General features: G+C 42.1%; 1 protein-coding gene across 5 annotated transcripts in view; it reads left to right on the top strand.

Annotated features, from left to right (window-relative positions):
- The window catches only part of tle2a (TLE family member 2, transcriptional corepressor a), a 61,309-nt gene that overhangs the window by 178 nt on the left and 33,490 nt on the right, over positions 1-27,641 (top strand). The window contains exons 1-2 of one of the 5 annotated variants that reach the window (XM_074635463.1): positions 8,727-9,388; positions 23,909-24,096. In XM_074635463.1, coding sequence (XP_074491564.1) covers positions 9,365-9,388; positions 23,909-24,096 — 212 coding nt within the window. In that variant the 5' untranslated portion in view covers positions 8,727-9,364. Of the gene's footprint in view, positions 1-8,726; positions 9,389-23,908; positions 24,097-27,641 lie in introns of those variants that run through there. The other 4 variants (XM_074635464.1, XM_074635465.1, XM_074635466.1 and 1 more) reach the window with 4 other exon arrangements.

Below are 27,641 nucleotides of genomic sequence, written 5' to 3'. Positions count from 1 at the left end.
GTACCGACGTCTGTAGTCAGATCAGCACTTCTTCTCCCCCATTGAACAAATAAAGCTAGTATTGGTATATACTAGCCTATAGTGTAGAAATGCTCTATTAAAAGTCCTACATTTTCCTTAAGTAAAAATGCAAAATATTATCTTCAAATATAGGCTACTTAAAGTACCAAAAAGTACTCATTCTGCAGAAAAATCTATATTATATGATAGTATTAAAATGATTGATGCATTCATGTGTTCATCACTTTCATATTGCAGCTTGTAAAGTAAGGTTGGAGCACATTTAAATGTCTTTATATACTGCTTTATTCTATAATAATGCATCATCATTTATTAGTTGATTATATTTTGTATTATATTTGAATCATCTGAATCTGTTAAGCAACTTAAGTTATTAAATTAATATACAATAGTTCCCTTTGAGATATTGTAGGTGTATTAGCATACAGTGTTGACAATAATGTATTTATTTATTTTTAAACAGAGTTTATTTCTGAATTTTTATAATACAACTCTGACAATCCACTGCACAAACCTGTTTGGACTGATAGATATACCACCCACCCCCCAACCATGACAATACCCAGAGGGCACTCAAAAAAAACAAGTGTACAAAAATAAATATAAATAAATAAATAAATACACACAAATATACAAATAAAATAAAATAGTCATAGTAAAAAATAAGAAAATAATAATTAAAAAAATAGATTAATTAATAAAATAATTTATTAATAAAAGTACAGTATTGTGCCCTTGAGTGACAAAGATTTACTGTAGCACACCTTATTCAGTTTGATCTGGCTGCAGTACTCCTGTTGAACAGCAGGTGGCAGTATAATGCAGTGTTCTAGCTTGGTGCCTGTTTGTGTTCAAGTAAAAACACACAAGAGGCTCTGCAACAACACAGCATTTGAGTTTTGATGTGGGAGTTTGTCTGGAAGGCAGATATCATTATATTGACCCATTTTATGTAAACTGTTTCTGCCTCTATCCAACAACAATGAAGTTAATACATTATTTAACATCTCACTCTTCACAAATGTGGCTAATTAGTGCTACATTAGTTAGTTTTAGGGCCAGTGCAGTATCTCTAGTGTCATTATTTATTAAGAAAAGCCATGTGTTATTGTTTGTTTGTTTTTAATGCCAGTTAGCATCGTGTATATTTAGAATTTATTGATATTTATGATATTTATGATTTAATTATACTTGCAACTTTATTGATATTTTGCATTTGCATTCGTTAACCCTAACTTGGAAGGCAGATATCATTATCTTAAATCTGTGATTATCGGTCTGTGAAATCTTACAGTTCATTAGGAGCACCGGAGGACATAGAGACACATGATTTTTTTTCCAGATTACCTGTCTCATGCACTGCTGTCAGGATATAGTGACCGTTTTGTAAAAAATAACTTTTTTTTAAATCATATTTGCTTTAATTCTACACACTGCTGCTTTAAAGGCAGTTCTAAAAAGGTGAATTTGTGATTTATGATTTGAACGTGGACAGGTTGGTGCAGTTCCAGAGGGAGGGGGCAGCTATGGCGAATGCTCTGTCGCCCCGGGTCCGGTGCTTGGTTCTGAGTGGTGGAGACAGGAAGTTGGCATCAGAGGAGCGGAGAGGGAGCGGGAAGGAGTGTGATGGTGGAGCAGGTCGGTGAAGTAGGAGGGGGTCTGGCTTTGTGAGGCAGGAGGACATTGAATTGGATACGTTGTGGGACAGCAGAGTTCTGGATGTACTGGAGTTTATTTAGGACTTTGGATGATGAGCCGTAAAGAATGCTTGTCCAATCTTATCTTATCTTATCTTATCTTATCTCATTTTGAAGCAAACTCTGCAAACATCCAACAGATCAATTCACTCTCTCCTCCATCCCTTGTGTGCAGAATTAATTCATGTATTCTCCTTCCTATTTTAACACACAAATTAACACCTGACCTGCTCTCTCCAGCTTGCCAGCACTCATGTAAAGTGGAAACCTGTGGCAGGGACTGCATATTTTTTTGCAGGGTGAGCATCGCTGGGGCTGTGTGAGATGAGTGACAGTGTACGCAGAGTGCTGTCAGTAGCATTTGCAAGTCAATGCTCAGATTTAACCTCTTCACTCTCCCTTCTGTGCCGATCGACTGCCTGAATTCAAAATCAACCTCTGAATAGATGCTCTTTTTCTCACTCGCAGAATGTGAACCGTCGCGTTGACCTTGTCTAAGAATTCACACATGAAGTTATCTTTTTCGCAACAAGACACCACGAGGAAACTATTTTCTAAAAAGTCCTCTTGCTTCATCATTACCTCTGTGACTGTGCAATTTTTGTATCTCATGGCCAAATTGTGCAAGCTGATGCATTCTTAGATATTTGGAAAGTCTAAAGGAGATCTTGTTCCTCTTCACTGCAGAGAGACACAAATCATCCCATTGTTCTGTTTTAGAAAGGGAAAAAAATCACAGTGAAGAGGAGAGGTGTACATTCCCTCTTCCCGAGGTTATGATGAAAACAGTGCCCTATTTACAAAAAAGAAAGAACTATTAAGCAAATACCTCAGAAGTAGATGGTTCAGTATTGATCTCTTCAGTGGAGGAGACTTTAGATCAACAACGTATACGACACTGAGCTTGAATTCCTGCGTTCCCACATACACATGGCCGTGGGCGTAAATGTGTCAGCGTCTGTTTTATGTGTGCATACGTGTACGTATGTGTGTCACAGAGGGTATTTATTTGTATCTGCCTGCAAGGAGGAAGTGTGTGTGTGTGCGTGTGTGTGTGTGTGTGCGCGCGCGTGTGTGTGTGGGTGGGTGTGTTTGTGCGTGTGCATGTGAGCGTAGCTGCTGCTGATGTGGGTCATTACCCCTTCTTTCCCCCAGGGGCCATGCAGCAGGAGAGGACAGAAGGGGAGGGGATGTATAGAGGTGTGTGGGAGGGGGGGGGATGGGAGAAATGGAGGGTGTGTGAGGAGGAAGGGGGGTGCGTGGATCTGTGTGTGTGTTAGGGGGTTGGGGGGTGTCCCAGAGGAGTAGAGACCAATAAATCACAGTGCCGTCTCTGCGCTGACACCCAGCTTGTCTGATGAGGGACAGAGAGGAAGGGGTGGGGGCAAAGTGGGGTGAAGAAGGGTGGGGACGGAGGTGAGGGGGAGGGGGGGAGGATTGCCGGCACCACCATGACAACACTGTGGCCTTGTCTTCCTGTCACTCAAGCCCACGCTGGGGCAGGAGCCATTCTCGACCCCATCCCAGAGGCACTGGGGAAATTGAAGGGAGGTGGTGGGGCCGGGAAGGGAGGGATACCACAAAACCAAAAGTTTATGACCCAAAACCAAAGCACCTTCCTCCAATATCATTCTTTTCCCCATGGGATGCTTTTCTTTTTTTTTAATGAAGAGCTATGTCTGCTGTTGATTTGAAGAAGGCTGAACTAAAGGAAAAATCTACTCTTTAACTGGCTTTCATGGTGAGAGGTCATTGATTTGTGTTCCAGGGCTTATTTTGAAATGAAATGCATTTTTTAAAGGAACAGTGTGTAACATTTCGAGGGATCTATTAGCAGAAATGGACAATACGATCTCATCCCAACTCGTCACATCGCCGCTTTGGCGTCACTTGAGCCATTTATATCTACATAGGGAGCGGGTCCTCTTCACGGAGTCTACCATGTGGCTCCGCCATGTTTCTAGAGAGAGCCTTTCACGTTTTTATGTTACCTGAAGGCCACCGTAGTTCTGCCACACGCTTGTGAAACTGCAGTAACATGAGCCATGGTACCGCCAGCCGTCGTCCTCTGATGACCTCTGAGCGAGGCGAACTTCCACTTACCATGGTTTTGCACTCGGCGGCTCACATTACCGCAGTTTTGAAAGGGTGCAATCTGCAACCACACCACTAGATGCCACAAAATCCTACACAATGTACTTTTAAGTAAGTTGATTTTGACTGCTTAAAGATCAATTCATGTTTTTCTTCATTTTCCTAAACCTTTCAAGAAAAGATGAATGAACTTGTTGCATTCGTCTGCATGTACAACCTACTGTGCATGGTGAGAATGATAGAGAACAGAATAAAAAACATTAAAACGTGGGCTTTTTCATGTCAAGAAAAGATGTAGCCGCAGCCCTCAAAAAGCAGCATGTCTTGTAGCTGCAGTGCATTGTGGTCTGTAGAGGCCATACTGCTATTGGAGGAAATAGTTTCCCTGCTGTGTCTACGATGTCTCCTACTGGTATGATTGTTGCAAAATTGTAGGTCTGGAAAAAAGGCCTTGCTTTTTGAACCTGATGTTTACCATTGATGTGACTGAACATATTTCATAAATCAAACTTGATTGCACAAGTGGTCATCTAATTTTAACCTTTCATCACTGGTATTAAAAAAAACCCACTTGAAACTCCAAACAACAAGAAGGAGCAGGGAAATGCATCCGTCCACTCTACTGTGGATTTTTTCTTTGATTTTCAGAGAGTTTCTGCACCTCAGAGTGTATAGATGGGATTTTAGAATACAATCCTGCAACTGGCAGCGTCTAGACAAGTGAAGCTTATTGATCCAAGCAAAAAAAATTTAATAACTGCTCTCATCGTGCTGCCTTCCAAAGAACAAAAGAAAAGAGAGTTCATCTTCTTGACCGGATCTCTGTCCAGCAGACCTTGTCCGGTGTTATTGGGGCATTATTTAGTGCTAATATCATCGTCACAGTTTGACACTGATATCGCTCTTAGCAACCACAGAGGAATGAAGTCGTCTCTGAGGTTTTCATGGGAAGTGAGCTTGTTTTCATCACCTCATCGCTCCTGATAATTTGTCCACTGTACTATGTATAGCCGGTGGTTTGGTTTCTTTCCCTCGCCTTAAAGCTGAATGAGGCAGAATGGAGCAAATAAGATTAACATTTTTTTTATTTTTATAAAACGGTCACTATGATGAGACAGGTAATCTGAAAAAAAGATCCCGTGCCTCTGTATCCTCCTGTGCTCCTAATGGCATCTGCAAGATTTCACAGACCTGTAATGCCTATTTCTCGCCTCAAATGTTTTCAGAAACATCTCGTAGGGTACTGGTTAGCTGTAAAATGAGGAAGTTTGTGACCCGGCAGCCATGTTGAGATCAGTTAAGGAAACAGTACACTACAAGATGTTTCCGGAAACATTTGAGGTGAAAAAATAGGCATTACAGTAACAGAATATTGATTCATATTTGATCAGCGCTGCCTAGTTTGACCGTTTGATCAGAGTTCTTGAGTGATTGACAGCTGCCTCTGTTGAATGAACAGCCAATAGGAATGCTCTCTCTCTCTGAAATGACCTGTGATTGGCCAAAGTGTCCCGTCACCAGCTAAATTTTTTTAAAGCCTAAAAAAAGAGCCATGAGGAGGTGCAGAAGTCTAGTTTTCTCTCAGAACACTTGAATTACAATATGCTGAAAGGTTATTATGGAATTTTTGCCCAATGATGCCAAAAACATTCTGCCTGTTGCAGCTTTAAGTTGTGATAATAAAGGGACGCTGCAGGCTCTTCCCACTGTATTGCCCTTTGAGACAGGTGTGTGTAGGTGAGCACGTGTTTAGTTGCAGTCAGCATACATGCAGAACTGTCTCTTTACAGCCTCACACCACCGAGCTAAAACCAAGAGCTCCTGTAACATTACTACGACCATTGTGTCCCGTCCCACTGTGGGGGCCACTTTGATGTCCCGTCGCTCTGAGCCTCTCTGTGGACGAGAGAAGGGCACTGTGGTGTATTTAATCACTGGAGCCCAGCCAACACACACACACACACCTAGCACACTCCTTCATCTGACCTGCCAATAGCAATAATATGTGTCCTTCACTTATCATTTTCTATCATCTATATTATTATGCCTCCCCCCAGTAACGCAGCCTCAAACATCCTGTGCACCCCCTTCCCCACCCTCACCCTCACCCCAACCCCCACCCATCCAGCCCAACACACACCCACCCACCCACACACACACACACCAACATGAAACATCTCCCCGTGCAGCAGCAGCAGACTGCAAAGCACTGCATTCCTCCTGACTTTTTTTTTTCTAATAAATGTGATCCCAGAATCCGGGAGGGAGACCAGCGCTGTGCATTAAAATTCATGGGAAAAAATGGCAATAAAATCTTTCTTTCTCTCCTCTCTTCCCCCTCTTTCTCTCCTTCCCTCTCCACTTGCTCCCCTCACCCTTCCCTCTTTTTCATTCTCTCACTTGTCTGCTCAACACACGCACACACACACACACACACTTTTTTTTCATCATCACCCGTGTGCACTCTCCCTCTCGTTCAATCTCTAACCCTCCTACTGGCTCGTCTTTCTCAGCTCCCCCCCTGCTGTCCTTCATCCTTTATTCTCTTCCTCCTCCCTCCCTCCCCCTCTGCGTTTCCTCTCTCTGTCTCTTTCTCACACACACATATATACTCTCACACAAACACACACACACACACACACACACATCTATATTTTCCAACTCCACCTCTGGCAGGTTGTGATTTCCACTGTCAGAAATTGCTTTTTCAATATCTCTCTCTCTAATTATGAGCCCCGCCAAAGGGGTCGTGCCACCAGAATACCAATTTTTTCCACCATTTCTCCCTTCTTCAACAGAATAATTCTCCCTTTTCCAGGTAACAACAATGCGCATATTCAATATAAGCCCATGCAAGCGTTGCAGCCAGGGCCAGTTTAAGTCATAGGCCATATAGGCGGTCACCTAGCGCACCACCTTCTGGGGGCGCTGGTCAGTCTGTGAATTTGTGGCTAAATTGTTGCATAAATAGTCAGTGGTCATGTCTATAATGTTAAATCCAGCGGTACATGTCCACCAGGTCCGGCGAGGACACTTGAGCAAAGAAAGTATATTGCCAAAAAGTTCCATTGCAACATCAGCGCCCAGCAGTAAAGCTACGCTTCCGCCATTCTGGACTGAAAGCGACTATCAGACGCCAGTTAAACGTTTGCCTAAAAGGACTGTTCCCTGCCTTTTTATTTTGAAGGAGCAACGGCCAATGAGGAAACGCCAACACTTGGCTGACCAATCGTGTAACTTCATCACTCAGTGACAGACTTTTGCGTTTGTAGGGCTGGCCCTCTGTGGTCCAGCTGATAAATACAGTTATTTATGAAAATAAAAATCTTAATTTTTGTCTGAAAACCATTGTGATGTCCGCTGTGTGTTGCGGGTTAGGACTAGGGTTCTGGAGGATAGAGAGGTGTAGTCGAGCTCCCTCCGGTGTACCATCATGGGGCCTTATTTCTGAAAAAAATATAAACGGTAGTCAACGATGTGAGACAAATATTTTTTTGATCCTGTTTGAATTGCACCATTAGTCACACATATTTGTTCATTTAAAAGATAATTTTGCAAGTCACGAAAGAGGCAGTTTGTTTAAAAGCTGTGGAAGTATCAGACTTTGAAAATACGTAATTAGAAAGACTACACACCCAAAATTTGCGTAAGTGATGTCTCTCTCTCTCTGAAGTTACGATGTCTGTCTGTGTGCGACGGGTTTCGCTCATTCTTTTGCTCCCCGGCTGATAAAAAAGACCAGAAGTCGCTGGATAAAACACATCATGTAAGATAACGTTACATTTGTGCTTGCAACATAGCTAAGTTAGCTAGCGGGTGTTGATGAAGTATATTGTGCGAGAAGAGAGATGTAGTTCACTGAGCGGTTTCACACAAAACGTAATGATACTACGACGAACTGTGACTTTCTTGACTTTGCAAAATTATCTTTTAGATCGACAAATATATGTGTGATTCATGGAGCAATTCAAACGGGATCAATAGTCATCTCTCGCCGTTGACTAATGTACATATTTTATACCCAAAATAAGGTGCCATGGTGTCCACCAGAAGTGGAGGGACTTCACCTCTCTATTGAACCTGGGAAGCCGAACTTCACCTCAGACACCAAAAAGAGGCTAGAGCCGGCCCTGGTTGCAGCATTATCACCGTTGTGTTTCTGCACCGGCTCTGATTTAGATGTATTTCATGTTTGGTCAGCTCCCTGTGGTCATGATTAATTTTTGACATCTAGAAATGAGCAGCAGAGTCTATTTATTTCCACATCAACAAGGACGAATTGGGGGGAAAAAATTTAAGATTTTTCAATGCATTGATGGTTTGTGTGGGGGGGAGAAAAAAAAAAGAGAAAACCACTGAATCTTGATACAGCTACCACACATCCTCAATCACTCCCTTCCCTTGCCTTGCTTCTGCACCCAGGAAAGGGTTAACCTCGCAGAGCAGTTGTAGCCTTGTTTGATTGACGTGCGGAGCGCTGTGCTACCTAAACCCTCCAATCAGGAAACGGTCAGCACGCCCCACGTGGGGTGTCTTCGACGCTCATTGGCTGATTTTACCAGTGTTTACCGTGCCGAGGCCGAGCCCCACGTGGAGATTTTCATTCAATCACTGAACAATTCATCTGAACGTTCTAAATTCTAAAGCAAATGTTGCACTTTTTTTTATGGAATTAGAATGTGTGTGTTCTAATTACAATGTAACACTAAAAAAAAAAAAAAATCATCAGACTATTTGAAGACTGTAAATTGATTAATTTTCTGTAGAAAAAAAGAGCATCACATTAATAAAAAAGAATAATTTTAATAACACAAACTGAAAGGAAAGCAAGTATTTAAAAAAAAAAAAAACATTTTTACCCCCCCTCTCCCTCCTTAAAGAACTCATATGTTGTGTACCATTGAGGATGAGAGGAGGGGGGAGTGTTGTGTATGTGTGTGTGTGTGTGTGTGTGTGTGTGTGTGTGTGTGAACAGAGTGCAGGCCAACCAGAGAGACAAAAGAGGCTGCGGCTGCATTGAATGTGCCGGCGGTGTGTCCGTCTCCTGAAGCCACAAGCAAACCACATTTCCCCCCTTCTCTCTCTCTCTCTCTCTCTCTCTGGCCTTTACGCACGGCGGCGACGACACATCGGAGAGGTGGAAAAACCAAATTGCGATATTGTAAATTCGCTGGAATAAGCTCTAAGTTGTGAGGACTTTTTGTTGGAGGAGCTCCCTCGCTTTTGCTAGGACCGGACCGGGGTGTTTCTCCTCTTCCTCTCCTCCGTCCTCCTCGCTGCTGCTGCTGCACGGTTGCACGGTGTGGTGCTGTGGTGTGTTGGAGATATAAACCCACCAGAACAAAGGAGAGTCTTGAAGCAAAGCAAGGAAGGAATGAGCGAGCCGAGACTAGCTTTGCCATTACCTTTGAAAGCGGGCCAAATGCCTCTCTGAGAAACCCAACAATAGTAGCTTGCTCGTATTTTCTCGACGAAGCCTTTCCGCCCCAAAAAGAGGGAGAGAAAGAAGAAGAAGGACGAAAAAAACGCACAAGGAGACGCACAAGTCGACAATGTTTCCTCAAAACCGACCACCGGTAAGTAGGCTGCTGTGTTACACATACTGTACTCTATTGTCTTATATATCCGCATTAAATACAACGTGTGTAGGTTGTTTTTAAACCCATATTGAGCCACAATAAGCTGATATTTTTTGTCTTTGTCATGCTTTTACTATGCATTTCCGGGGACTCCTTTGTGGTGGAATTATGCTGCTCTATATACTATACTACATGTTGTTTTTTTGTCTGTATATGAATGTGTAATCTTTGTCTGATGAAGGTCAGGCTGATTGCTGTCAGTCCAACTTTGCTGAGTGTCTTTGTGTATGAATCTCATGTCCTTGGTGACCACCTCCACTACCACCAGTTTTTAGAAAAGCCTCCTTCTTTCTATTCCCACACTATTGTGGAGTTGACCCAGATGATGAAGTGTGTGTTTGTTTGTCCTCTTCCTCACTGCTGGGGCTGTGAGGGGGGTAGATGGAAATGGGAGTGAGTCAGCTTGGCTTGTTGACACCTTCACTCAATGGTCTGCCCTTCTCAAGTGCCACTCATTGTTTTCAAAAATTCATTATTTAAATCATATCAAGGGGGTGATTCATGCCCCCCCCTGATTTACTGATTTGATTGACTGAAAACTAGAAGCTTCCCCTTTTTCATATCCTAAAAGTCATCGATAAGGGTTCTTAATGTGGCCGTTAAAAAATGAGAAAGAAATTGTGTTTTGTTTTTTTTTAGATGGATCTCTGCGAGATTGGGAGCGAAATTCATGCCGCACGGCTTTTAATTTGTTTTAGTCGAGTTAGGTGGAGAGCCTTTTGAGCAGACTGAAATACATAAACACTGGTCCTCCAGCTGTGTGAAGTATCAATTAAGACCTGCTCATTTGCCTAACCCTCATCTACATTCCTCAGCCATGCCACCCTGCACCCCACCCCTGACTGTGTTTTGACATTCACGTCCCAGCCATTGAAACCAGATTTAAGCACACTGTGAACTTCATGTGTGTCTATTGTCACTTTAATTAAACCTGCAGTATATTTTTGGCATCATTGGGGCAACAAATTCCATAATAACATTTCAGCATATTGTAATTCAAGTGATCTGGGAGAAAACTGGACTTCTGCACCTCCTCATGGCTCTGTTTACAGGGTTTAATAAATCTAGACCGTGACGGGAGACTTTGACCAATCACAGGTCATTTCAGAGAGAGAGCGTTCCTATTGGTTGTTCATTCAACGGAGGCGGTTGTTAATCACTCGTGAACTCCGATCAGCGGTCAAACTAGGCGGCGTTGATCAAATATGAATTAATATCCTGTTACTGTAATATCTATTTCTATGAGAAAGTGTGCTCCGGCTGGTGGGCGGTGCTTGGTATTTCCTCAACTGATCTCAACATGGCTGCTGGGTCACAAACTTTCTCATTTTACAGCTAAACAGTACACTACGAGATGTTTCCGAAAACATTTTATGCGAGAAATATGCATTACAGTAACAGACTATTGATTCATATTTGATCAGTGCTGCCAGGTTTGACCGTTTGATCGGAGTTTGCGAGTGATTGACAGCTGCTCAGAGCCGGCAAAGCTCCAGCTCGGCTCCGATTGGTTGTTTTCCTCCGGTCTGTGAAATCTTGCAGATGCCGTTAGGATCATCGGAGGACACAGAGACACATGATATTTTTTTTTCAGATTACCTGTCTCATGCTCTACTGTTAGGATATAGTGACTGTTTTATAAAAATAACTTTTTTTCAATCATATTTGCTCCATTTCTACCCACTGCTGCTTTAATTATTCTCACATATTAATTCGCACAGGTAAAGACCAAAACAACACATTGTCTTAAACTTTATAATGCATCAAGCATTTTATTTTTTTCAGCCTGTACTTCCGTTGAGTGATAACGGGATCTTGCGAGTCCCCTCTATCCAAACATCACACACACACACACCAGCAGCTGTGTATGTAGTGTAGCTGACTGCAATAAGGCAGGGCAGGAGGCAGACTGTGGGTCTGTGGTTTGCACTGTAAACCCAATCCCTCTCATCCAGCCTCTCCTCGCTGTGTTCCTGTGAGAGCTCCAAACCACATCTTAATGTATGGGCAGGCGTCCCGGGGTGAGAGGAGCAGACTGCGGCGGGTCCGGGGTGGAATGTTTAGGCCAGCGGCCCCGCTTCATTTCAACAGTACCATGTGAGAGACACCCGTCCTCAGAAAGTCTCCGACCATCAGTAGCTCTTGTTTGCACCTCGGAGCGAAGGGCCACTCAACCCGGCAAACTGTTAAATCTCTGAAATGCAGGGCTGGCAGTAACCCGTCATCGCTGGATACCGGTGTGCTGTGAAGGATGTGACCCATATATTATATAAACATGTGACCCATATTAGCAAACGTATAGTTATTTTGTTTATCAAATGATAATTAAGAATTGTGCTACATTCATTTCACGCTTGGGTGCATTTTTATATCCTGAACGAGCAGCCCAGCCGCACAGCAGTTTGCGAAATAGACAGGAAATTTAAAGCATTGATTCGTGTACATAAACACACGTGATGATTTTGTGATGATCAGTATGAAACCAACTCGTATTTAAACCACAAATTGTGAACCAGGAAGTATAAAGAGTGGCAAATGCTGCATAGGGAGGAGGTCAGAGTGGATAAAAAAAATAAAAACTCACTGGACTTTCGCCCAGGTTTCGCTGTTGGTGTCCCGTGTGTAACCAAAAGTCAATGTTGATTTATTTGTCATGTAACTTCCGTAGTTAAGTTACGGCACTTCCGGAGTTATTTTAACCCGAACCGCAATCTTTTCCTAAACCTAAATAAGTAGTTTTGTTGCCTAAACCTAATCAAGTCGATTTTTTCCTAAACCTACAGAAGTAGTTTTATTTTGAAAAGATTGGAGCAGAAATTGACATGTGCGTCACTCTTGGTAATATCTCACTTTAAATGTATTTTGTTTGCATTTCATCTTTCAACTTAAAATATGATTTCTGTTGGCCTACAGATTAAATTGGATAGTGAGAAGGAATACCAAAGGCATTTTCAGTGCAAGCTAGCTATGTGTTTACACAGTTACGCAGGTGTTTCCTAGACTCGGGCAATAAGAAGTAAGGCTACTCATGTGGACAAAAATCAGAAGTGCCGGTACTCAGTACTGGTGAATACTGACCCATTTCAGGCACTAACCTTGGTTACATTTTTGTAGTTTATCCAATTGTTCATACATATTTTATAGTAGTTTATAGTTTCATAATCTATCAGGGCAAACAGTGATCAGACAGGTTTCTAAAACGTCCTCACATTTGTCACATTATCTAAACCTCTAATTCATACTACTGTCCATTGTAAACGTTCATTAGAGCTGCGCTGTAGTTGTCTGTACACGCTGATAACAGCTTGGGTGTGTTGGCCGTTATATTTTCTTCCAATTAAGTTTGATTACAGTTCAACTGGATTTGTTTGACTGTTCCGTGTCTCAATGGACTTTCTTGAAAAGCTAATTTTATGTGGCACAGTCTCCTTGGACTGCAGAGAGGCAACTCCAAAGTCAAAGAGATGTTTCTTGTCAACGTCTGTATCAAATGAACCTGTTGGCACGCTACGGACTCCAGCACTTAAAACCCTTTCTTAGTCGTATAATGGCTTAGCGTGACAGCGTCACTTCAGCTGTGTAATAATTAGTCAATCATGTAATCCAAAACCAAACTGAGCATCAATGCCACATTACACACTGAATGTTGTGGTGCCATAGTTCACGCTTTTTAACTGATATTCAAGTACATCACACCATGTGGACCTTAGTGTAGGGCTGGGCAAAATATCTATATTATATCCATATCATAACATGAGACTACATATCGTCTTAGATTTTTGGATATAGAAATATCGCATAAGTGTCTTTTCTTGGTTTTAAATGCTGCATTACATTAAAGTGATGTAATCTTCTGAATTTACCAGACTGTTCTAATTGTTCTATTATTTGCCTTTACCCACTTAGTTATTATATCCACATTACTGATGATTATTTATCAAAAATCTGTGTAAATATTTTGTGAAAGCACCAATAGTCAACCGTACAATTTGTTGCAATATCGAGGTATTTGATAAAAAAAATTATGATATTTGATTTTCTCCATATCGCTCTGCCGTACCTTGGTGCACTGCCACTGTACTCATTATTGCAATGCCACAACAATAGCCAGAGTGCACCACAAAACAAAGCCTGGGTCAGTGCCTCAGATCACTTGAGAATCATATGAAGTTTTTTTAGTTTTTTTTTTAAGATCCATATTTCAGTGATAAACAATCGTAATGTGAAGATCCACTCTGATTTCAGAATAGTGCCCAAATTGTACCTCAACACAGTTCACAATTGAGCTTCAATATGTCGACCGTGAGCTTGTAGGACCTTTTTAGAGAATTTTGGGGCCATATGATAAAATCAAGAAATGTAATTCATTAAGGAAGGGGGGCAAAAAATGTGTTTTCAACTAAATACTGGCCTAAATTTTCATCTATGTATCTCTTCTTATCATCCCAACATCTCCAAGGTGGTCTTTCTAAATAAATATCTAGTAGGGGTGGGGGGGAAATCAATACAGCATAATATCTCGATATTTTGCGTGGCCATATTGTATCGATACACAGACGTCAAGTATCGATATTTTATTTTATAAACTTATCTTAATCTGACAGTCGCTATTCTGTCTTTCAAAGATTGTAGTGGACTCAGTCTTAAAGCTAGAGTGAAGATACTAGGGATGTAAGAAAATATTGAGTGTCATGATATAACGTTTTGTGATACTGTTCTCAAAAACACTATTCATTTTTAATTAATAGTTTACATGCAAAGATTAACTCAGTAAAAACATTATTTCATTTTCAAAGAGATGCACCCTCTCAGTGTATGTGCCCTCTGAAGTTAGTGTTGGATGTTACAGGGACTGTGATAAAGCAAATGCAGATTCCACTTTTTCTGATTGCAGTTTTACTCAAATTGTATGCATATATTCTGTATATTAGTTTTCCCATAAATTTGATTTAAAAAATCGCAATATCACGCAGTATCGTAATAATTTGAACCATTACCCCTGTATCATGATAGTTATTGTATCAACACATTTTTGCCAACATACAGCTCTAGCCAAAGCACTGGTATCATAAGAAACTAGAAAATCGGTTGGTACCAACCATGTCATGTTAGCTTGTCGGGAAGAACGCTCAATAACACAAGTTATGCAAAATTTTGGCGAGGAAAAACTGGGCATGGCCATTATCAAATGGGTCCCTTGACCTCTGACCTCAAGATATGTGAATGAAAACTCTGAGATGAACAGAGTGAAAACTGTATCTTATTAGATAAAACAGACCAGGTAATAAACCTCAATATATCGCAATATATTTTATCACAATACCCAGCCTATCGCAAAATAATAATATAAATAATATAATAATAATCACAATAAGATCGTATGTTGACTAAAGTATCGTGATAATATCATATCATGGGGCCTCTTGTGATTCCCGCCCTAGAATATATAGTCAATGAATATAAAAAATGTTAGGTGGGAGACACAGACTGTTTTTGGGAGAGTACTTTGTATGAGTGACTGAGTTGAGGCCTTCTCCGTGTCCTCAGAGCTAGCATAAAGCCAGCCTCCACTCCCCAAGTCCTAGCATGCTTTTAGCTCTTTATCACCACTGTTGTCCAGTGGTGAGAGTGTGGCTATCGATCAGGAGCTCGCCTGCTTTGCTCAGCCACCGATTAGATGGAGAGAGAGAGAGGGGGAGGCAGGGAGAAAAAGAAAAGGCTTGAGAAAACGAAGGAAAAGAGGCTGAATGGATCTCAGGTTTACACAAGCTGTTGTGGAGGTGCGTCTCTGTGGAAGGAACAAACGAGCTGAGGGGGTTACCTAATAAAAGAAGGCACCTCCAGCAATTAAGCCAGCTGACAGGCAAACTGTGGCACTTCGCTAATGTGGGCTGACAGCAGGGAAATTTGAATAACGAGGCTTGCGGGAGGGAGGAGAGAGGAACGAGGATGCGGAGGGGGTCGGGTGGGGTGGGGGGGAGAAAACTGAGAAAGAAAGATGTGTGGCGCTAATGAAACAGGTGCCTGGCAGCCCCTCTAAGTGCAGGAATCATTGAGAGATTACTAGTGCGTTTCTCCAGCGCAGAGCCAAGCAGATAGCCACTTGATGGAAGGTGGGGGGATGGAGGTTGGGCAACCTGTGTCTTTTCTTCCCCACGGCAAGCCGCTTTAACAATGCAAATCACCGCCAAATGTTGACAGCCGTGCTTGAATAATTTGATATAAGAAGCTTTCACATCAAACGCTTTTGAGAGAGGACGGTGTATTGACATGTTTCATGGCCCTCAGAGACGGGGAGGTGTGTTTTTTAGGCGTGTGTGGGTGGATACACTGAGATACACATTCAGAAATACTATTCTGGGTTAGACCTACTGTCACTGCGTCCTTGGTGGTAGTCAGATGAGAGAGGAAGAGAGAGAGAGCTCGGTGGGTGTTTACTCTGATGATCGACTCTGTGGGTAAGCAGTGTAATTAGTGGCCTGACTAATGGGCCGAGCTATATGAAGGGAGGCAGCAGTGCACCATCTTCGCAGCTAAAGCAGACAGACAGGGAGAGACAGAGCTCCGATTAAACAAATAAGAAACTGTAATCCAAACATTTGGCATGGTATTTTTTTTAGCCATGCTAGCGGCATAGCTCTAGGGATGGCAATGAGTCGGTCCAGACTGAAATATCTCAACAACTATTGGCTGGATTTAGATGAAATACATTGAATTATATTCACAGCGCCCAGTGGATGAATCCTAATGACATTGGTTATCCACTGGTCTTTCCTGTAGCGCCACCAGCAGGTCAGTGATTTCACTTAAAGGTGCAGTGTGTAGGATTTGGCGGCATTTAGCGGCGAGGTTGCAGGTTGCAGGTTGCATCCAGCTGAAACTTCTACCGTGTGCCAAGCGTGTCGGAGAACTACGGTGGCCGACACGAAAACGTGAATAGTCCTATAGAGCCAGGGTTTGGTTTGTCCGTTCTAGGCTACTGTAGATATAAATGGCTCATTTTAAGGTAATGAAAGAATTCTTATTTTCAGGTGATTATACACTAAAGACAACATACTTATTATTTTATTCCATTTCTGCCAATAGATCCCCCTAAATGCTACATACTGTTCCTTTAAACTGCGAAATATCTCAACATCCACTACACAAATTGGCACAACATTTTGTGACATTCATGGTTCCCGTGCGGTGATTCGTACTGACATCGGTGATGCCCTGACTTCTCCTCTTGCGCCACCATGAGGTTCACATTTATTTTTGAATGTCTTGACTGCTATAGGCTGGATTGCCATCAAATTTTCTACAGACATTCATGTTCCCTCTCAAAATGATTTTAAATAATTCCGTTGACCCGCTGACTTTTCATCTACTGTCATCATTAGGTAACCTGATGCACCAGACGTTTTGTTACACAGAACCATCTGAGAAGCTGTTACTGGAAACTGTTAAGAGAAGGGCAGGCACTTTAAAAAAATACTTGGCAGATGACTGGATGAACCATCTGTCAATCAAACTCTTGCCGAAACCAGACGGGAGAAGAGCGAAAACATCTTTTCCATCGAGAAAAGCCTTCAGTGCTGTTCTTTGCAATTCTTTTACTGAATAAATACTCTTCAGTTCTGATATAACTGATTCTATTGCAGCTACGCTAACCTCTTTAGGAGTCGCCAATGTTGTTTAGAATGAAGAGTCTCCTCTCCTTGTTGCGTCGCACACCTAAACCATGACCATAGCTGCTAGTAGCTCCTCACAGAACGCTGATTGGTCTGAACCACTGTGGTTTAGACACAAACGCATTACTGGAAGTCTGACAAGATGGATTTTCGCATGATCTCGTGATGACGCGTGAATCTAGCTGCCGTGCAAGGTATAACATTTTGATCTATAGTTTTTGGTTTATGACCAAATACCTGTAAGACTAATGACATTCCCATCAGCCCCAGCTGTACTTTGTGTTTAGTGCTAATTAGCAAATGATGGCATGCCAACACACTAAACTAAAATGATGAGCATGTTAAGCATTTCGCCTGCTTAGCATCATCATCCTTGTGATTATGTTAGCTCCACTGTGTCTTTGTACAGTCTCAGAGCGCTAGTAACATGTCTGCTCTCAGTCTTGTTCTTGTGTGAACAGGCCCAATTTATGTTTAATTTAAACTTATTTAGCTACGAGTGGAATCATAAGCTCGATTCTCTGGCCAAAGCTGGGCACAATCGGTGTTGAAGATTTGTAATGAACGCAATATGGCAAAAAAAGAGACAAGAACGTGGCAACCATAACAAAGTAGTGGGAGCTTTGTGTATAAAAGAACTTGGAAGAAGCTTGTCTTTTTTTTCTTCTTTGATGCTACACATGAAAAACGCATTGTCAGTGGTGAAAATTGAAAAAAAGAAGTGAAGGAGAATGTGAGAGGTCATCCAAGACAAATCCATTTCTCCGCTCGTCCCCTGCAGCCGTACGGAGAAGACAGAGGAGTGTTCTTTTTAAGTGTACCGAATATTCTTATGGTCACACAACCACATAATAACACTGATGGGCCCCATCTCAGCTCCATTAGCAAATTACGTATCACTCTGTGGGTCAGTGTGGCCAGTGAGGATTGAGACACGTCTTGCGGATTCCCATTGATATTTGACGTAGGGGCTGCAGCCATGTGTGAATACAATAAAGTGCATGTGTGCTTGTAAATACTTGTGGGAAAACTGCGTCGTGCACACATCCACTTAGTGTTTGTCGTGGGCGTGTAGTCTCGTCAATGCGTGTGTGTGTGTGTGCGCACATGTTGTTTTGAGGGTGGGGGGGTTAGAGCAAGGATGTGAGGTCATAGTGGTTTGTTGCTTGCGGTGTAATTAGCGGTAACTCAAATGAAAACAGGAATGATTTCATTCAGGGAATGCCACGCTGTTAATGGTCCCTTCTCTTCAGAATTTAATGTGTGCGCTGATGATGTTTTTCTGCACCAGATTTTTTTTTTCCACATGCGTATGTTTGTTTGTGCATTTGCGTATGTGCATTCATGGGTTTTGTTGCATGTCACCTCGGATACGATGTGTGTGCAGACTAGAGCGTATAACCTGATCTGTTATGTCGCTAGCACAGCACTGTGGTTGGTGTTCAGCTGTTTCTAAACCAGTTAGCATCTTAAAAACATCCTTATTGGATTGTTTCCTATCCTATCCCACTGAAGGGATGTCAGGTCTAATTTAAATTAGAGATCGACTTTTAAATTGGATTTTTAAAGGCCGATATAATAACGATAGTTTGGAGCAGGAAAAAGCAGATAGCTGATTAATCAACCGATATCTTCTTTACTTTTGCAGCAGCTTAGTCGGCTACTGTTGCATACACCTTTTTAATAAATCAGTTTTTTGTCGCTCGGAATTTAATAATTTGTAAGAGAACATCCTGAAGTGGGATTAGGCGGATTATATCGTTGGAATAGATTGCTACAGGAATGAGTCCTAAAACCCGGAAATGAGTTCGCTCTTTAGCACTTCCGGTTCCCTCTTCTGGAAGTCAATGGAAGTTTTAATGTTTTTTTAGTTTGATGCCTGAAATAAGATCTGTGGTTAACACAAGCCTAAGAGATTTTAACATTTTGTTCTATGATATAAAATACGTCAGTAAATATCCAAATCGTGAATTTTTAAGCCTTTGCGTGTCTTAAAAAAGGCGTTTGTTAACAAGTGGCTAAATGAGACTACTAAACATCATCACGCCGACTTGTCCACCTTTACAGCCTCGCTGTGTATACTCGCGCTCATGCGACCGTGGTGTAGTTCGTTTATAGACTAATGTTAGCTTTTTACTTCTGCCGATTGCATTCACGCTTCACAAATCCTAATCTTCATCCGTGAAGATAATCTTGCTGAACAAAACGTGTAAGTATCATAAACGTTTGTTTGCCACAGAGCTTATTTTCTGCGATAATCCGAAATCCAATAGAACCAGGGCGACGCTAACTTCCTGGTTGGCTTACAAAAATACGTCATCTCTGCACCACTCTATATGTTCTATTTATTTACAATAGGCGATGCGCTGTTCTGTGGTGTCTGACTGGCCAGACACCACAGTGCATCCCATTACATTGTTGACCTCAACTTTATGCGAATAGGGAGCGGGCGACGTGACGGTCCGTCTCTCGAATCGCACCGTCACGCTACCAGAACGCATTGCACTGCTGCTTACATAGACAATAAATGGGAAGCGTGGAAAGGACGGAGCCTGTGTGTGGACACCTACCTTCAGAGTACTTGAATTACAATATGCTGAAAGGTTATTATGGAATTTTTGCCCAATGATGCCAAAAATATTCTGCCTACCCCCACTTTAATCAGCCAAACCAATTAATCGGTCAACCTCTAATTTAAATCTATTCCCATAGATGACTCATTCACACGCTCTCTCTCTCATCCCCTCATCATCAGGTCCTCATTTAATCATTGCAATTGACTTAGGCCTTCCAGGGCTAAGAGGGAGATTAGTGTGAACGTGTGTGTGCGTGCACATACATCTGATGTGACGGGGTCATATGTGGGTTTTTCTCAGCTTGTGCAATAGGTGGCCTTAAACCCTCTAACTTTCTCAGCTCGCTGTCTGGAACAGGAACAGCTCACAACTTAACAACGCCGAGCTGTTCGGAGGCTCTTAAACACCTCCCCGCTGATTTATCTAAACAGATGAGTAATCAGATGATCTCTAATCATATCAGGGAAAAGCTTTCCTTCCTCATGCCGCACCAGACTCATGCAATCCTCCCCCCAGCATTACAGAACCTGACTTTGTATGAGCCACATGAAGATCTAGTCTGTAATTGTGTAACAGCGATTTTCAGTCTATGTAAGCTTTGTTCAAGGGCAGACGGCGTGTCTCTTGTTTGCTTTCGAAGCCAGGACGCGGCCTAGAGGGGAGGGAATAACTGAGTGTAGGATTATCAGGTGAGGCTTCCAGCTCTAGATCCATTCCCAGAGGTCACCAGGTCAGCGCGACGACCTGACCTCTCACTTTAAAGCCTGCTCAGCTGTTTGCCTGACCAGGAGTTGGGACAGACTAATCGCAATCGTTTCATATGAATTGTAAGGAAAGAGGTTATGCGTGCTGGTATTGGATCTAGTGCTTTGCGTGCGTTTCCGAGACAGCATCTGTCTTGTGCGTCCAGTCTAGTCTGGTGTGAATCATCCATAACAACAAACCTAACCAGCAGTCTGGAGATGTGCGTAAGGTCCTGAGTGGCTAAGCCAGCACCGAGACAGTGGTTTCCTCTACCTAAAAAAAAAATAAAAAATCTATTTTTCTCTTGAACATCAGAAAATAAGTCTCCCTTGCCTCATCCATGCCTCCATTTGTGAAGAAGATGCTCCCTCTTCCTCTCACCTGTCCTCTGGAGACACGTTAAAAAAGAAGAAGAAGAAGAACGGAGTGATAAAAAGGAGAGAAGAAGGATAGTCGCTTCTTTCTTCCTCCTTCCATCCTCCTTATAAAATGGCCTTGGTGCTCTTTTTTTCCCACTGTGAAGAGTAATTGCTCTGTGTGTGTGTGTGTTGTGTGAAAGAGGAGGGGAGCTGTGTGTGTGTGTGTGTGTTTAATCATGGGTTTTGTGTGAGAAAAGTGGAGTGTGTATGTGTGAGCAAGACTGACAAAATGTGTGTGTGTGTGTGTGTGTATCGTTGTGAGGATGAGTGTGTATAGTGGTGGGTTTGTGTGTGTAAAGGAAAAGCGGTGTGTGTGTGTGTGTGTGTTCTAGGAGGGGGATCTGGCCGACAGATTGAGAGCAGCTTGTTAGAAAGAGGAACAATGAGGCCACAGCCCCTCCTGTCTTCCTTTTTTGTTCCTTTCCTTTCGCTTGTTCCCTTTCTCTCTTTTTCCCTTTTCTTTCTTATTTCCATCTCCTTTCAAAACACTGTCCTCTCCTGCTTTTCTCTGAATATTTCCATCTTTCTCACTTGCTTTTATTCTATCCTCTTATCTTTTTTTTTTTTTTAGGGCTGTCAAAGTTAACGCGATAAAAACGCAAATTCGCTTTAATGCCACTAATTTCTTTAACGCAACATGCGATTTTTAGGTTGTAGCAGGCTCAGTTTTAAAGCTATATTGAAGATCACAACATCATATTAAACTAGAAAAACTTAATGAATCCATTGGTACCAATCATGTCACACTAGTTTGTTGGGAAGGAGGCTAAATAACGCTCCAAACTTACGCTACATTTTGGCGAGGAAAAATTGGCATGGCCATTTTCAAAAATGTCCCTTGACCTCTGACCTCAAGATATGTGAATGAAAATGGGTTCTATGGGTACCCACGAGTCTCCCCTTTACAGACATGCCCACTTTATGATGATCACATGCAGTTTGGGGCAAGTCATAGTCAAGTCAGCACACTGACACACTGACAGCTGTTGTTGCCTGTTGGGCTGCAGTTTGCCATGTTATGATTTGAGCATATTTTTTTATGCTAAATGCAGTACCTGTGAGGGTTTCTGGACAATATTTGTCATTGTTTTGTTAATTGATTTACAATAATAAATATATACATACATTTGCATAAAGCAAGTATATTAGCCCACTCCCATATTGATAAGAGTATTAAATACTTGACAAATCTCCCTTTTAAGGTACATTTTTTTTCAGATAAAAAATTTGTGATTAATCGTGATTAAATAATTTAATCGATTGACAGCCCTACTTTTTTTCCTTCAACCGCTCCAGTCTATTCATCTCGGATCTCTCTTCACACTCTCCTCCTCTTTCCTCAGTATTTGCTTTCCTCTCTCCTGATAATGTTTCACCTGCTGAAACACCTCCCACGCTTTCGTTTTGTCCTTTTCTCCCTCTCGGTACGTCTCACGCTGTCACTTATCTACGCACATGTGGACATGCATGTTTCTTTCACACATACATGTATGTACTGTAGGTGCCGTGTGTGGAGGCACACAGACGTCCTGAACATCTTTCATACACTCCCCCCGGCGTTCTTTTTGGCACTGGAGCTGAGTGATGTTGTGATTAAGTGGTTAATTAAACATCATTAATGTGTGACAGACATCGTTGATGTGAAGATGTGTGTTGTTTTTAATACAAATGAATCATTAGTGCTGTAATTCAGGGCTGCCCACATGTATGCCTACAATTATTGAACTCAGCTTGTAGGATATTTTGTTGAGGTGGAAAAGTGGGCAGATTGTTTTTTGGTGTTCCCGTGGGACATTTCAATGTGTGGTACTCACTGGCATGCTGTAATTTAAACCAAACCGCATTAGTGGAAGTGAATCCTAAAATAAAAAGCATAAAAGGGAAGGGGAACGGTAAGCAAAGGGAAAGTCCTCTTCCTTTAAAAGTAAAAAGTTACTGCAGGTGCAACTGTATTGTAACCATGTCCACTCCACATAAAGCTGAAATGTTATCAGCAAATGTTACAAATCTGTAAGAATTCAACTTGATCTGTATTATGAAAAGCCCCCAGAAACTCAACAACATTACAGACTTATTCCTAGAACTCTTGATATAAAATCTGCTCTGCTACTTGAGGGATTTTATCAGCTCTAGCAGTCCTACTTGGCAAGGAATCCAACTATGTCCTTCCCTCTTTCTTTATACCTCCCATCACAGGCTGGAAAAAAAGAGTCAATGACAAGACTCTGACTTCTCATAAACTGACAGTCATAATATTAAAAGTAGTTTGTGCTTTCCTGAAAATTACAGTACGTGACTATCACTTAACCTCACCGTCGCACTTGACAAACGTGGAGCTTGTGAACCGTCTGTCCCGCGCCCCGTTGGCCTCTGCACTCTGTTATTTTGACAGAGAGCCAAATAGACTGACAGACGGACAGCCCCCCGCACCACCACCACCACCACCACCCTCCTCCTAGTCCAGCTCTCAGCCCCCTTTTGTCTGCCTGTCCCGCAGCATTACCCCTATGGTTGTAGTCTCCTAATTGCTCTGAACCCTGCAGAGATGGAAGACTAAAGACGGGGTTGGGAGGGGTCTTCAGTTATGATGGGGTCCTTTTATTTCTTCCACTTTTCTCCCTCCCACCGCTCTATTTCTTTCTTTCTTCTACTCAGACTTACAATTATACAAAAGCGTGCTCATTTGGCTAAGAAGCTGTTGTACCTCTCCACCATCCCATCCAAGTCTTGGCGATGACGGCGTCTCTGTAATAGACAGCCCATCACAATGGTTACGCACATACATCTTGGTGTGCACGTACAGATGTGGTGCTCATCTAGATCTTTTCTTCCTGTGGTTGTTTTCTAATGTTCTATGTAGATGCAGCTCCAATTTAAAGAAACCGTTTGAGTGAAGCTTTTCTTTTACCAAATGAGTCATATTACACAGAAATGACTCAGCCATTGACCCTGGCACATTGACACAATTTTAAAATCAGATGTTTAGAATTATGGTAACTTCTTCTGTACTACTAAATGAGTTATCCTGTTATTAAAATCCCCAAGTTGGCTCTGTTCTTTTCTTCTCAGGCACCACTGCAGCCACCCCCGGGGTCATCCGCCTCAGTGGTGGCCGCCGCAGCAGCAGCAGCAGCCGCGGCATCGGGGACGCCCCAGTCACTGAAACTAACCTACCCAGAAACTTTGGACCGCATCAAGGAGGAGTTTCAGTTCCTCCAGACCCAGTACCACAGGTGGGTGTTTTTTTTTGGTGTTTCCCTCTCTGTTACTGGGCAGTTAGAACAAAAACAGCAGTGTTTAAAAACAATGCAAGAAAATATGATCCCGGAAGGGTTGGTTTGTGTAACCGATCCATGAGTTTGAAGGCTTATCAGAACACTGCACAGCGGTTTATAATACTCTGAGACAGGATTTTACAATTCCTAAAGTTATCACAGAGACAATCTTTTTATGCTCCGTATGGAAGATTGAGAGGTAAACAGTAGACTTGAGGCCCAGACACACCAACCCAACATCAAAGAGCTAGCGGCGACTAAGGCCGACCGCTGCGTCAACTCACGTCGTCTTTGTCTTGGCCAAAAGTTGCACTCAAACACACCGCAAAGACAACAGCCAACGGCCTGTTAGCACGTACGTTCTGCGCCTGCATGAGATGAAATAACTCTCCCTACCAGCAGGTGGCGGTAGTCTGTATTCATCATTCAGAAAGGGAAACCGGAAGATCGACAACTGCGAATATACAAGCTGTTGTTATGATATGTACCTGAAATAAAGCAGCGTTTGCTGACCATTTTCACACCACTCTCACTCACCACTTAGCTTCATTCCAGATGTCGTAGCGAAAATATCCGTGTATTGGAATGATCCGATGAAGATGAAAACTTAGAAGAGCCTTCTGTGTTTTCCTCTTGACTTTACTCGTTGGCTTGCTGTCCTCAGTTCCGTTTCTCTTCTCGTGCACCGATTCGCTTAAGCTTGACAGCCAATCAGAGCGATTTTATCTCACCGACGAGCTCCGCCGTTGATTCAACATGCTGAATCGGCCGAAAAACCTCCAACACGGGCAGACTAGAGCCGATGATGCGGGACACACCGCAAAAACTACGTTGACAGACGCTCACCAACGGCCCCAAACTGTCCGAGGGCCGACCGTCAGCTTGGTGTGTCAGGGCCTTTACCTTGTTCACCTCACAAAGTAATCTACCAAGACTGTGCACTTGCATGTATTTGATGAATGCAGTGTGTTGCCAGATGACTTTGCATGTAGTTGTAGCAAAAGTTGAGTCGGGTTCATCTTTTTGCCAGACGGCACACAAACACACAATCTCTGAGATGATTCAAGGCTATGTGATGTTTTCTAACTTTCTTGGCACAGGATCAATGGGGGGCGTATATGTTGTTTTTTTCCTTCAGGAAAGATGCATTCATACATTATCTTAAAGCTAGAACTGGTAATGTTCTTCAAAAACGTTTTTTGTTATATTTGTTGAAATTCTCATTAGATCCTGACAGCCATCAATAAATCAAATGCTCTGACAAAAAGGAAAATAATCCAGTATCTGTGGCTGTCGCAGGACTGTAATAAACCCATCCAATCATTTCATTCGGCCTGAATTTAATGATTGGACGGGCTACCTGTCTGCTTACCTGCGCGCATTCTGCCCATGCACTCATTTTCATATTTATGCGGGGCGACTTTCTCAATAGATTTAGTGTCTTTCGGAGCTTGTGCTGATGGCTACTTATCATTGGAAAAGAATTGGCAACTCTGGGCTGCGTTTTTCGGTCGGATAATTATAAAAATGTAGCGTACTCTTGCTAGTTTCCCAACATTACCAGCCAGTATGAGAATGCAGGCTACTCTTTTTGCATTACTGTATGGTGTGTTGAATGTGCAGGAATGTGCCCAGAATGCCTTTGAATGTGGGATTTGGGCTCGCTGTGGAGTCCCAGCCTTCTCTCTCCCCTCTCTGTTCTCGTGGCACACCTTCACAGGGTCCCCCTCAACCTCCCCCACACCTCCCACTCCTCTCCTCTCATCTGCTTTGATTTAGCCGGCCAGAATCTACCCTCCCTCCCTTTCTGTCCCACTTCAAACTTCTTTTGTACGGTGCCCCTGGCCAGAGCCCCTCTAACCCCTGTGGCTACTGCTGCTTCCCTCTACACACAAATGCCTGCGAGTGTGTGGGTGTGTGTGTTTTTATCCCTATGTCCGTTCTGCTCGTCTCAAGCTCAAAACTCAGTCAGACCAACACTGAGCTTAGAATGCCTGAATCCACACATACAGGTACTTTAATGTGTGAAACATGGAGCCTAAATTATATTTTGCAATGCATTAATATTTCCTTTATCATGTTGGCTCACTGCTGATATGTTTTTCCTGTTGGCTGAATTACAATTCAAGTGTAAACCTTTTTTAATGCAGCAACAGATTGGTCAAAACTTAGATAGGAATCAAAATGCCAGTATATAATGTATATAAACATAATACTGAATAGATAAGCCCCATTGTCAACGATACCGGATCCAGCTATTTGAGTCAGTATCGGCCCGATATCCGATCTGGTGTCGGTGCATCCCTAGACAGAAGGCAGGCTATTTAATGGTCAAGTAGGCTTATGTCCAGGTAATTGCCTCTTCTATGTCTCTGGCACCTCATCAAATAATTAGCAGGCCTGTATTTAATAGTGATGCAACGGTTCAATAAGCCCACAGTTTGGTTTGTACGTCATCGAACGGTTAGTTTTTTTTTTTTCCAGTTTTTTTTAAAACAAAAACGGATTCATATTGAACAGTTCATATGTAGGTTTATACACTTATTTATTGTATATTTTAATGATAACACTTAAAATTTGGTTCATTCGAACATGAATATGAATTAATTGTGACCTGATAGTGCATCCTATTATTTGATTGATTATTTAAGAATGACAAAGTATGCTAAAGTCGTGTAGTCTCACTCCACTATTAAACCTTAAAATTCATACACAAACAGTCCGAGGCCTAAGTCGGTTATTAGCGCAAAACTAAGTCACTAAAACGGTGACATCGTGACAGTGGCATGTTCAGCACCATGGACAGCGCTACACATCAAGCAAGCAAGACTACGACAGCGTGCAGCTCAGGGGACATTTAATTCTACTCTCTCACATATATATTACTCGATATTGGCAAACATACATTTCAATTTAAATAAACCCTTATTTCACCAAGTTAGATGTGAAAATATGCTGTCCAAAATAAAATTACAAACATCGCCCAAAAAAACAACCGCTGATGTGCTCAGCCAATCGCCGATAGCTGTTATATTTGTCCAAACGCTGGGGATGCACTGATACAGATACCAGATTGGATATTGGGTCGATATTGACTCAAATAGCTGGATCGGATATCGGTGACAATGGGGCCGATGTATTCAATACAGTTCTATTTTATATACTTTCATATACTATATACATTATATACTGGAATTTTAATTCCTGTTTAAGTTTTGACCAATCTGTTGCTGTATTAAAAAAGTTCACACTTGAATTGTAATTCCTGTTAATCTTGAAGATTTTTTACTATGTTTCTGATGTGTGATTTATTATTTTAATAATAAATAACTATTCACTAAATTTGCATCTATGTATTTATTTGTTACATTTTGTTTTACAAAGTTAGGAAAGCGATGTTTAAGTCAAGCCTGATGTTGCCTTACACATAAAAGAATGATCCCAGTCACTTCCACACAGCGAGGCATACAGTTTATTAATTATACACTGGTATCGGATTGGTA

The sequence above is a fragment of the Sebastes fasciatus genome, chromosome 5 (genome assembly GCF_043250625.1).
Source record: "Sebastes fasciatus isolate fSebFas1 chromosome 5, fSebFas1.pri, whole genome shotgun sequence".
Taxonomy (NCBI): Eukaryota; Metazoa; Chordata; class Actinopteri; order Perciformes; family Sebastidae; genus Sebastes; species Sebastes fasciatus.
This window is presented reverse-complemented; position numbering and strand designations above follow the sequence as displayed.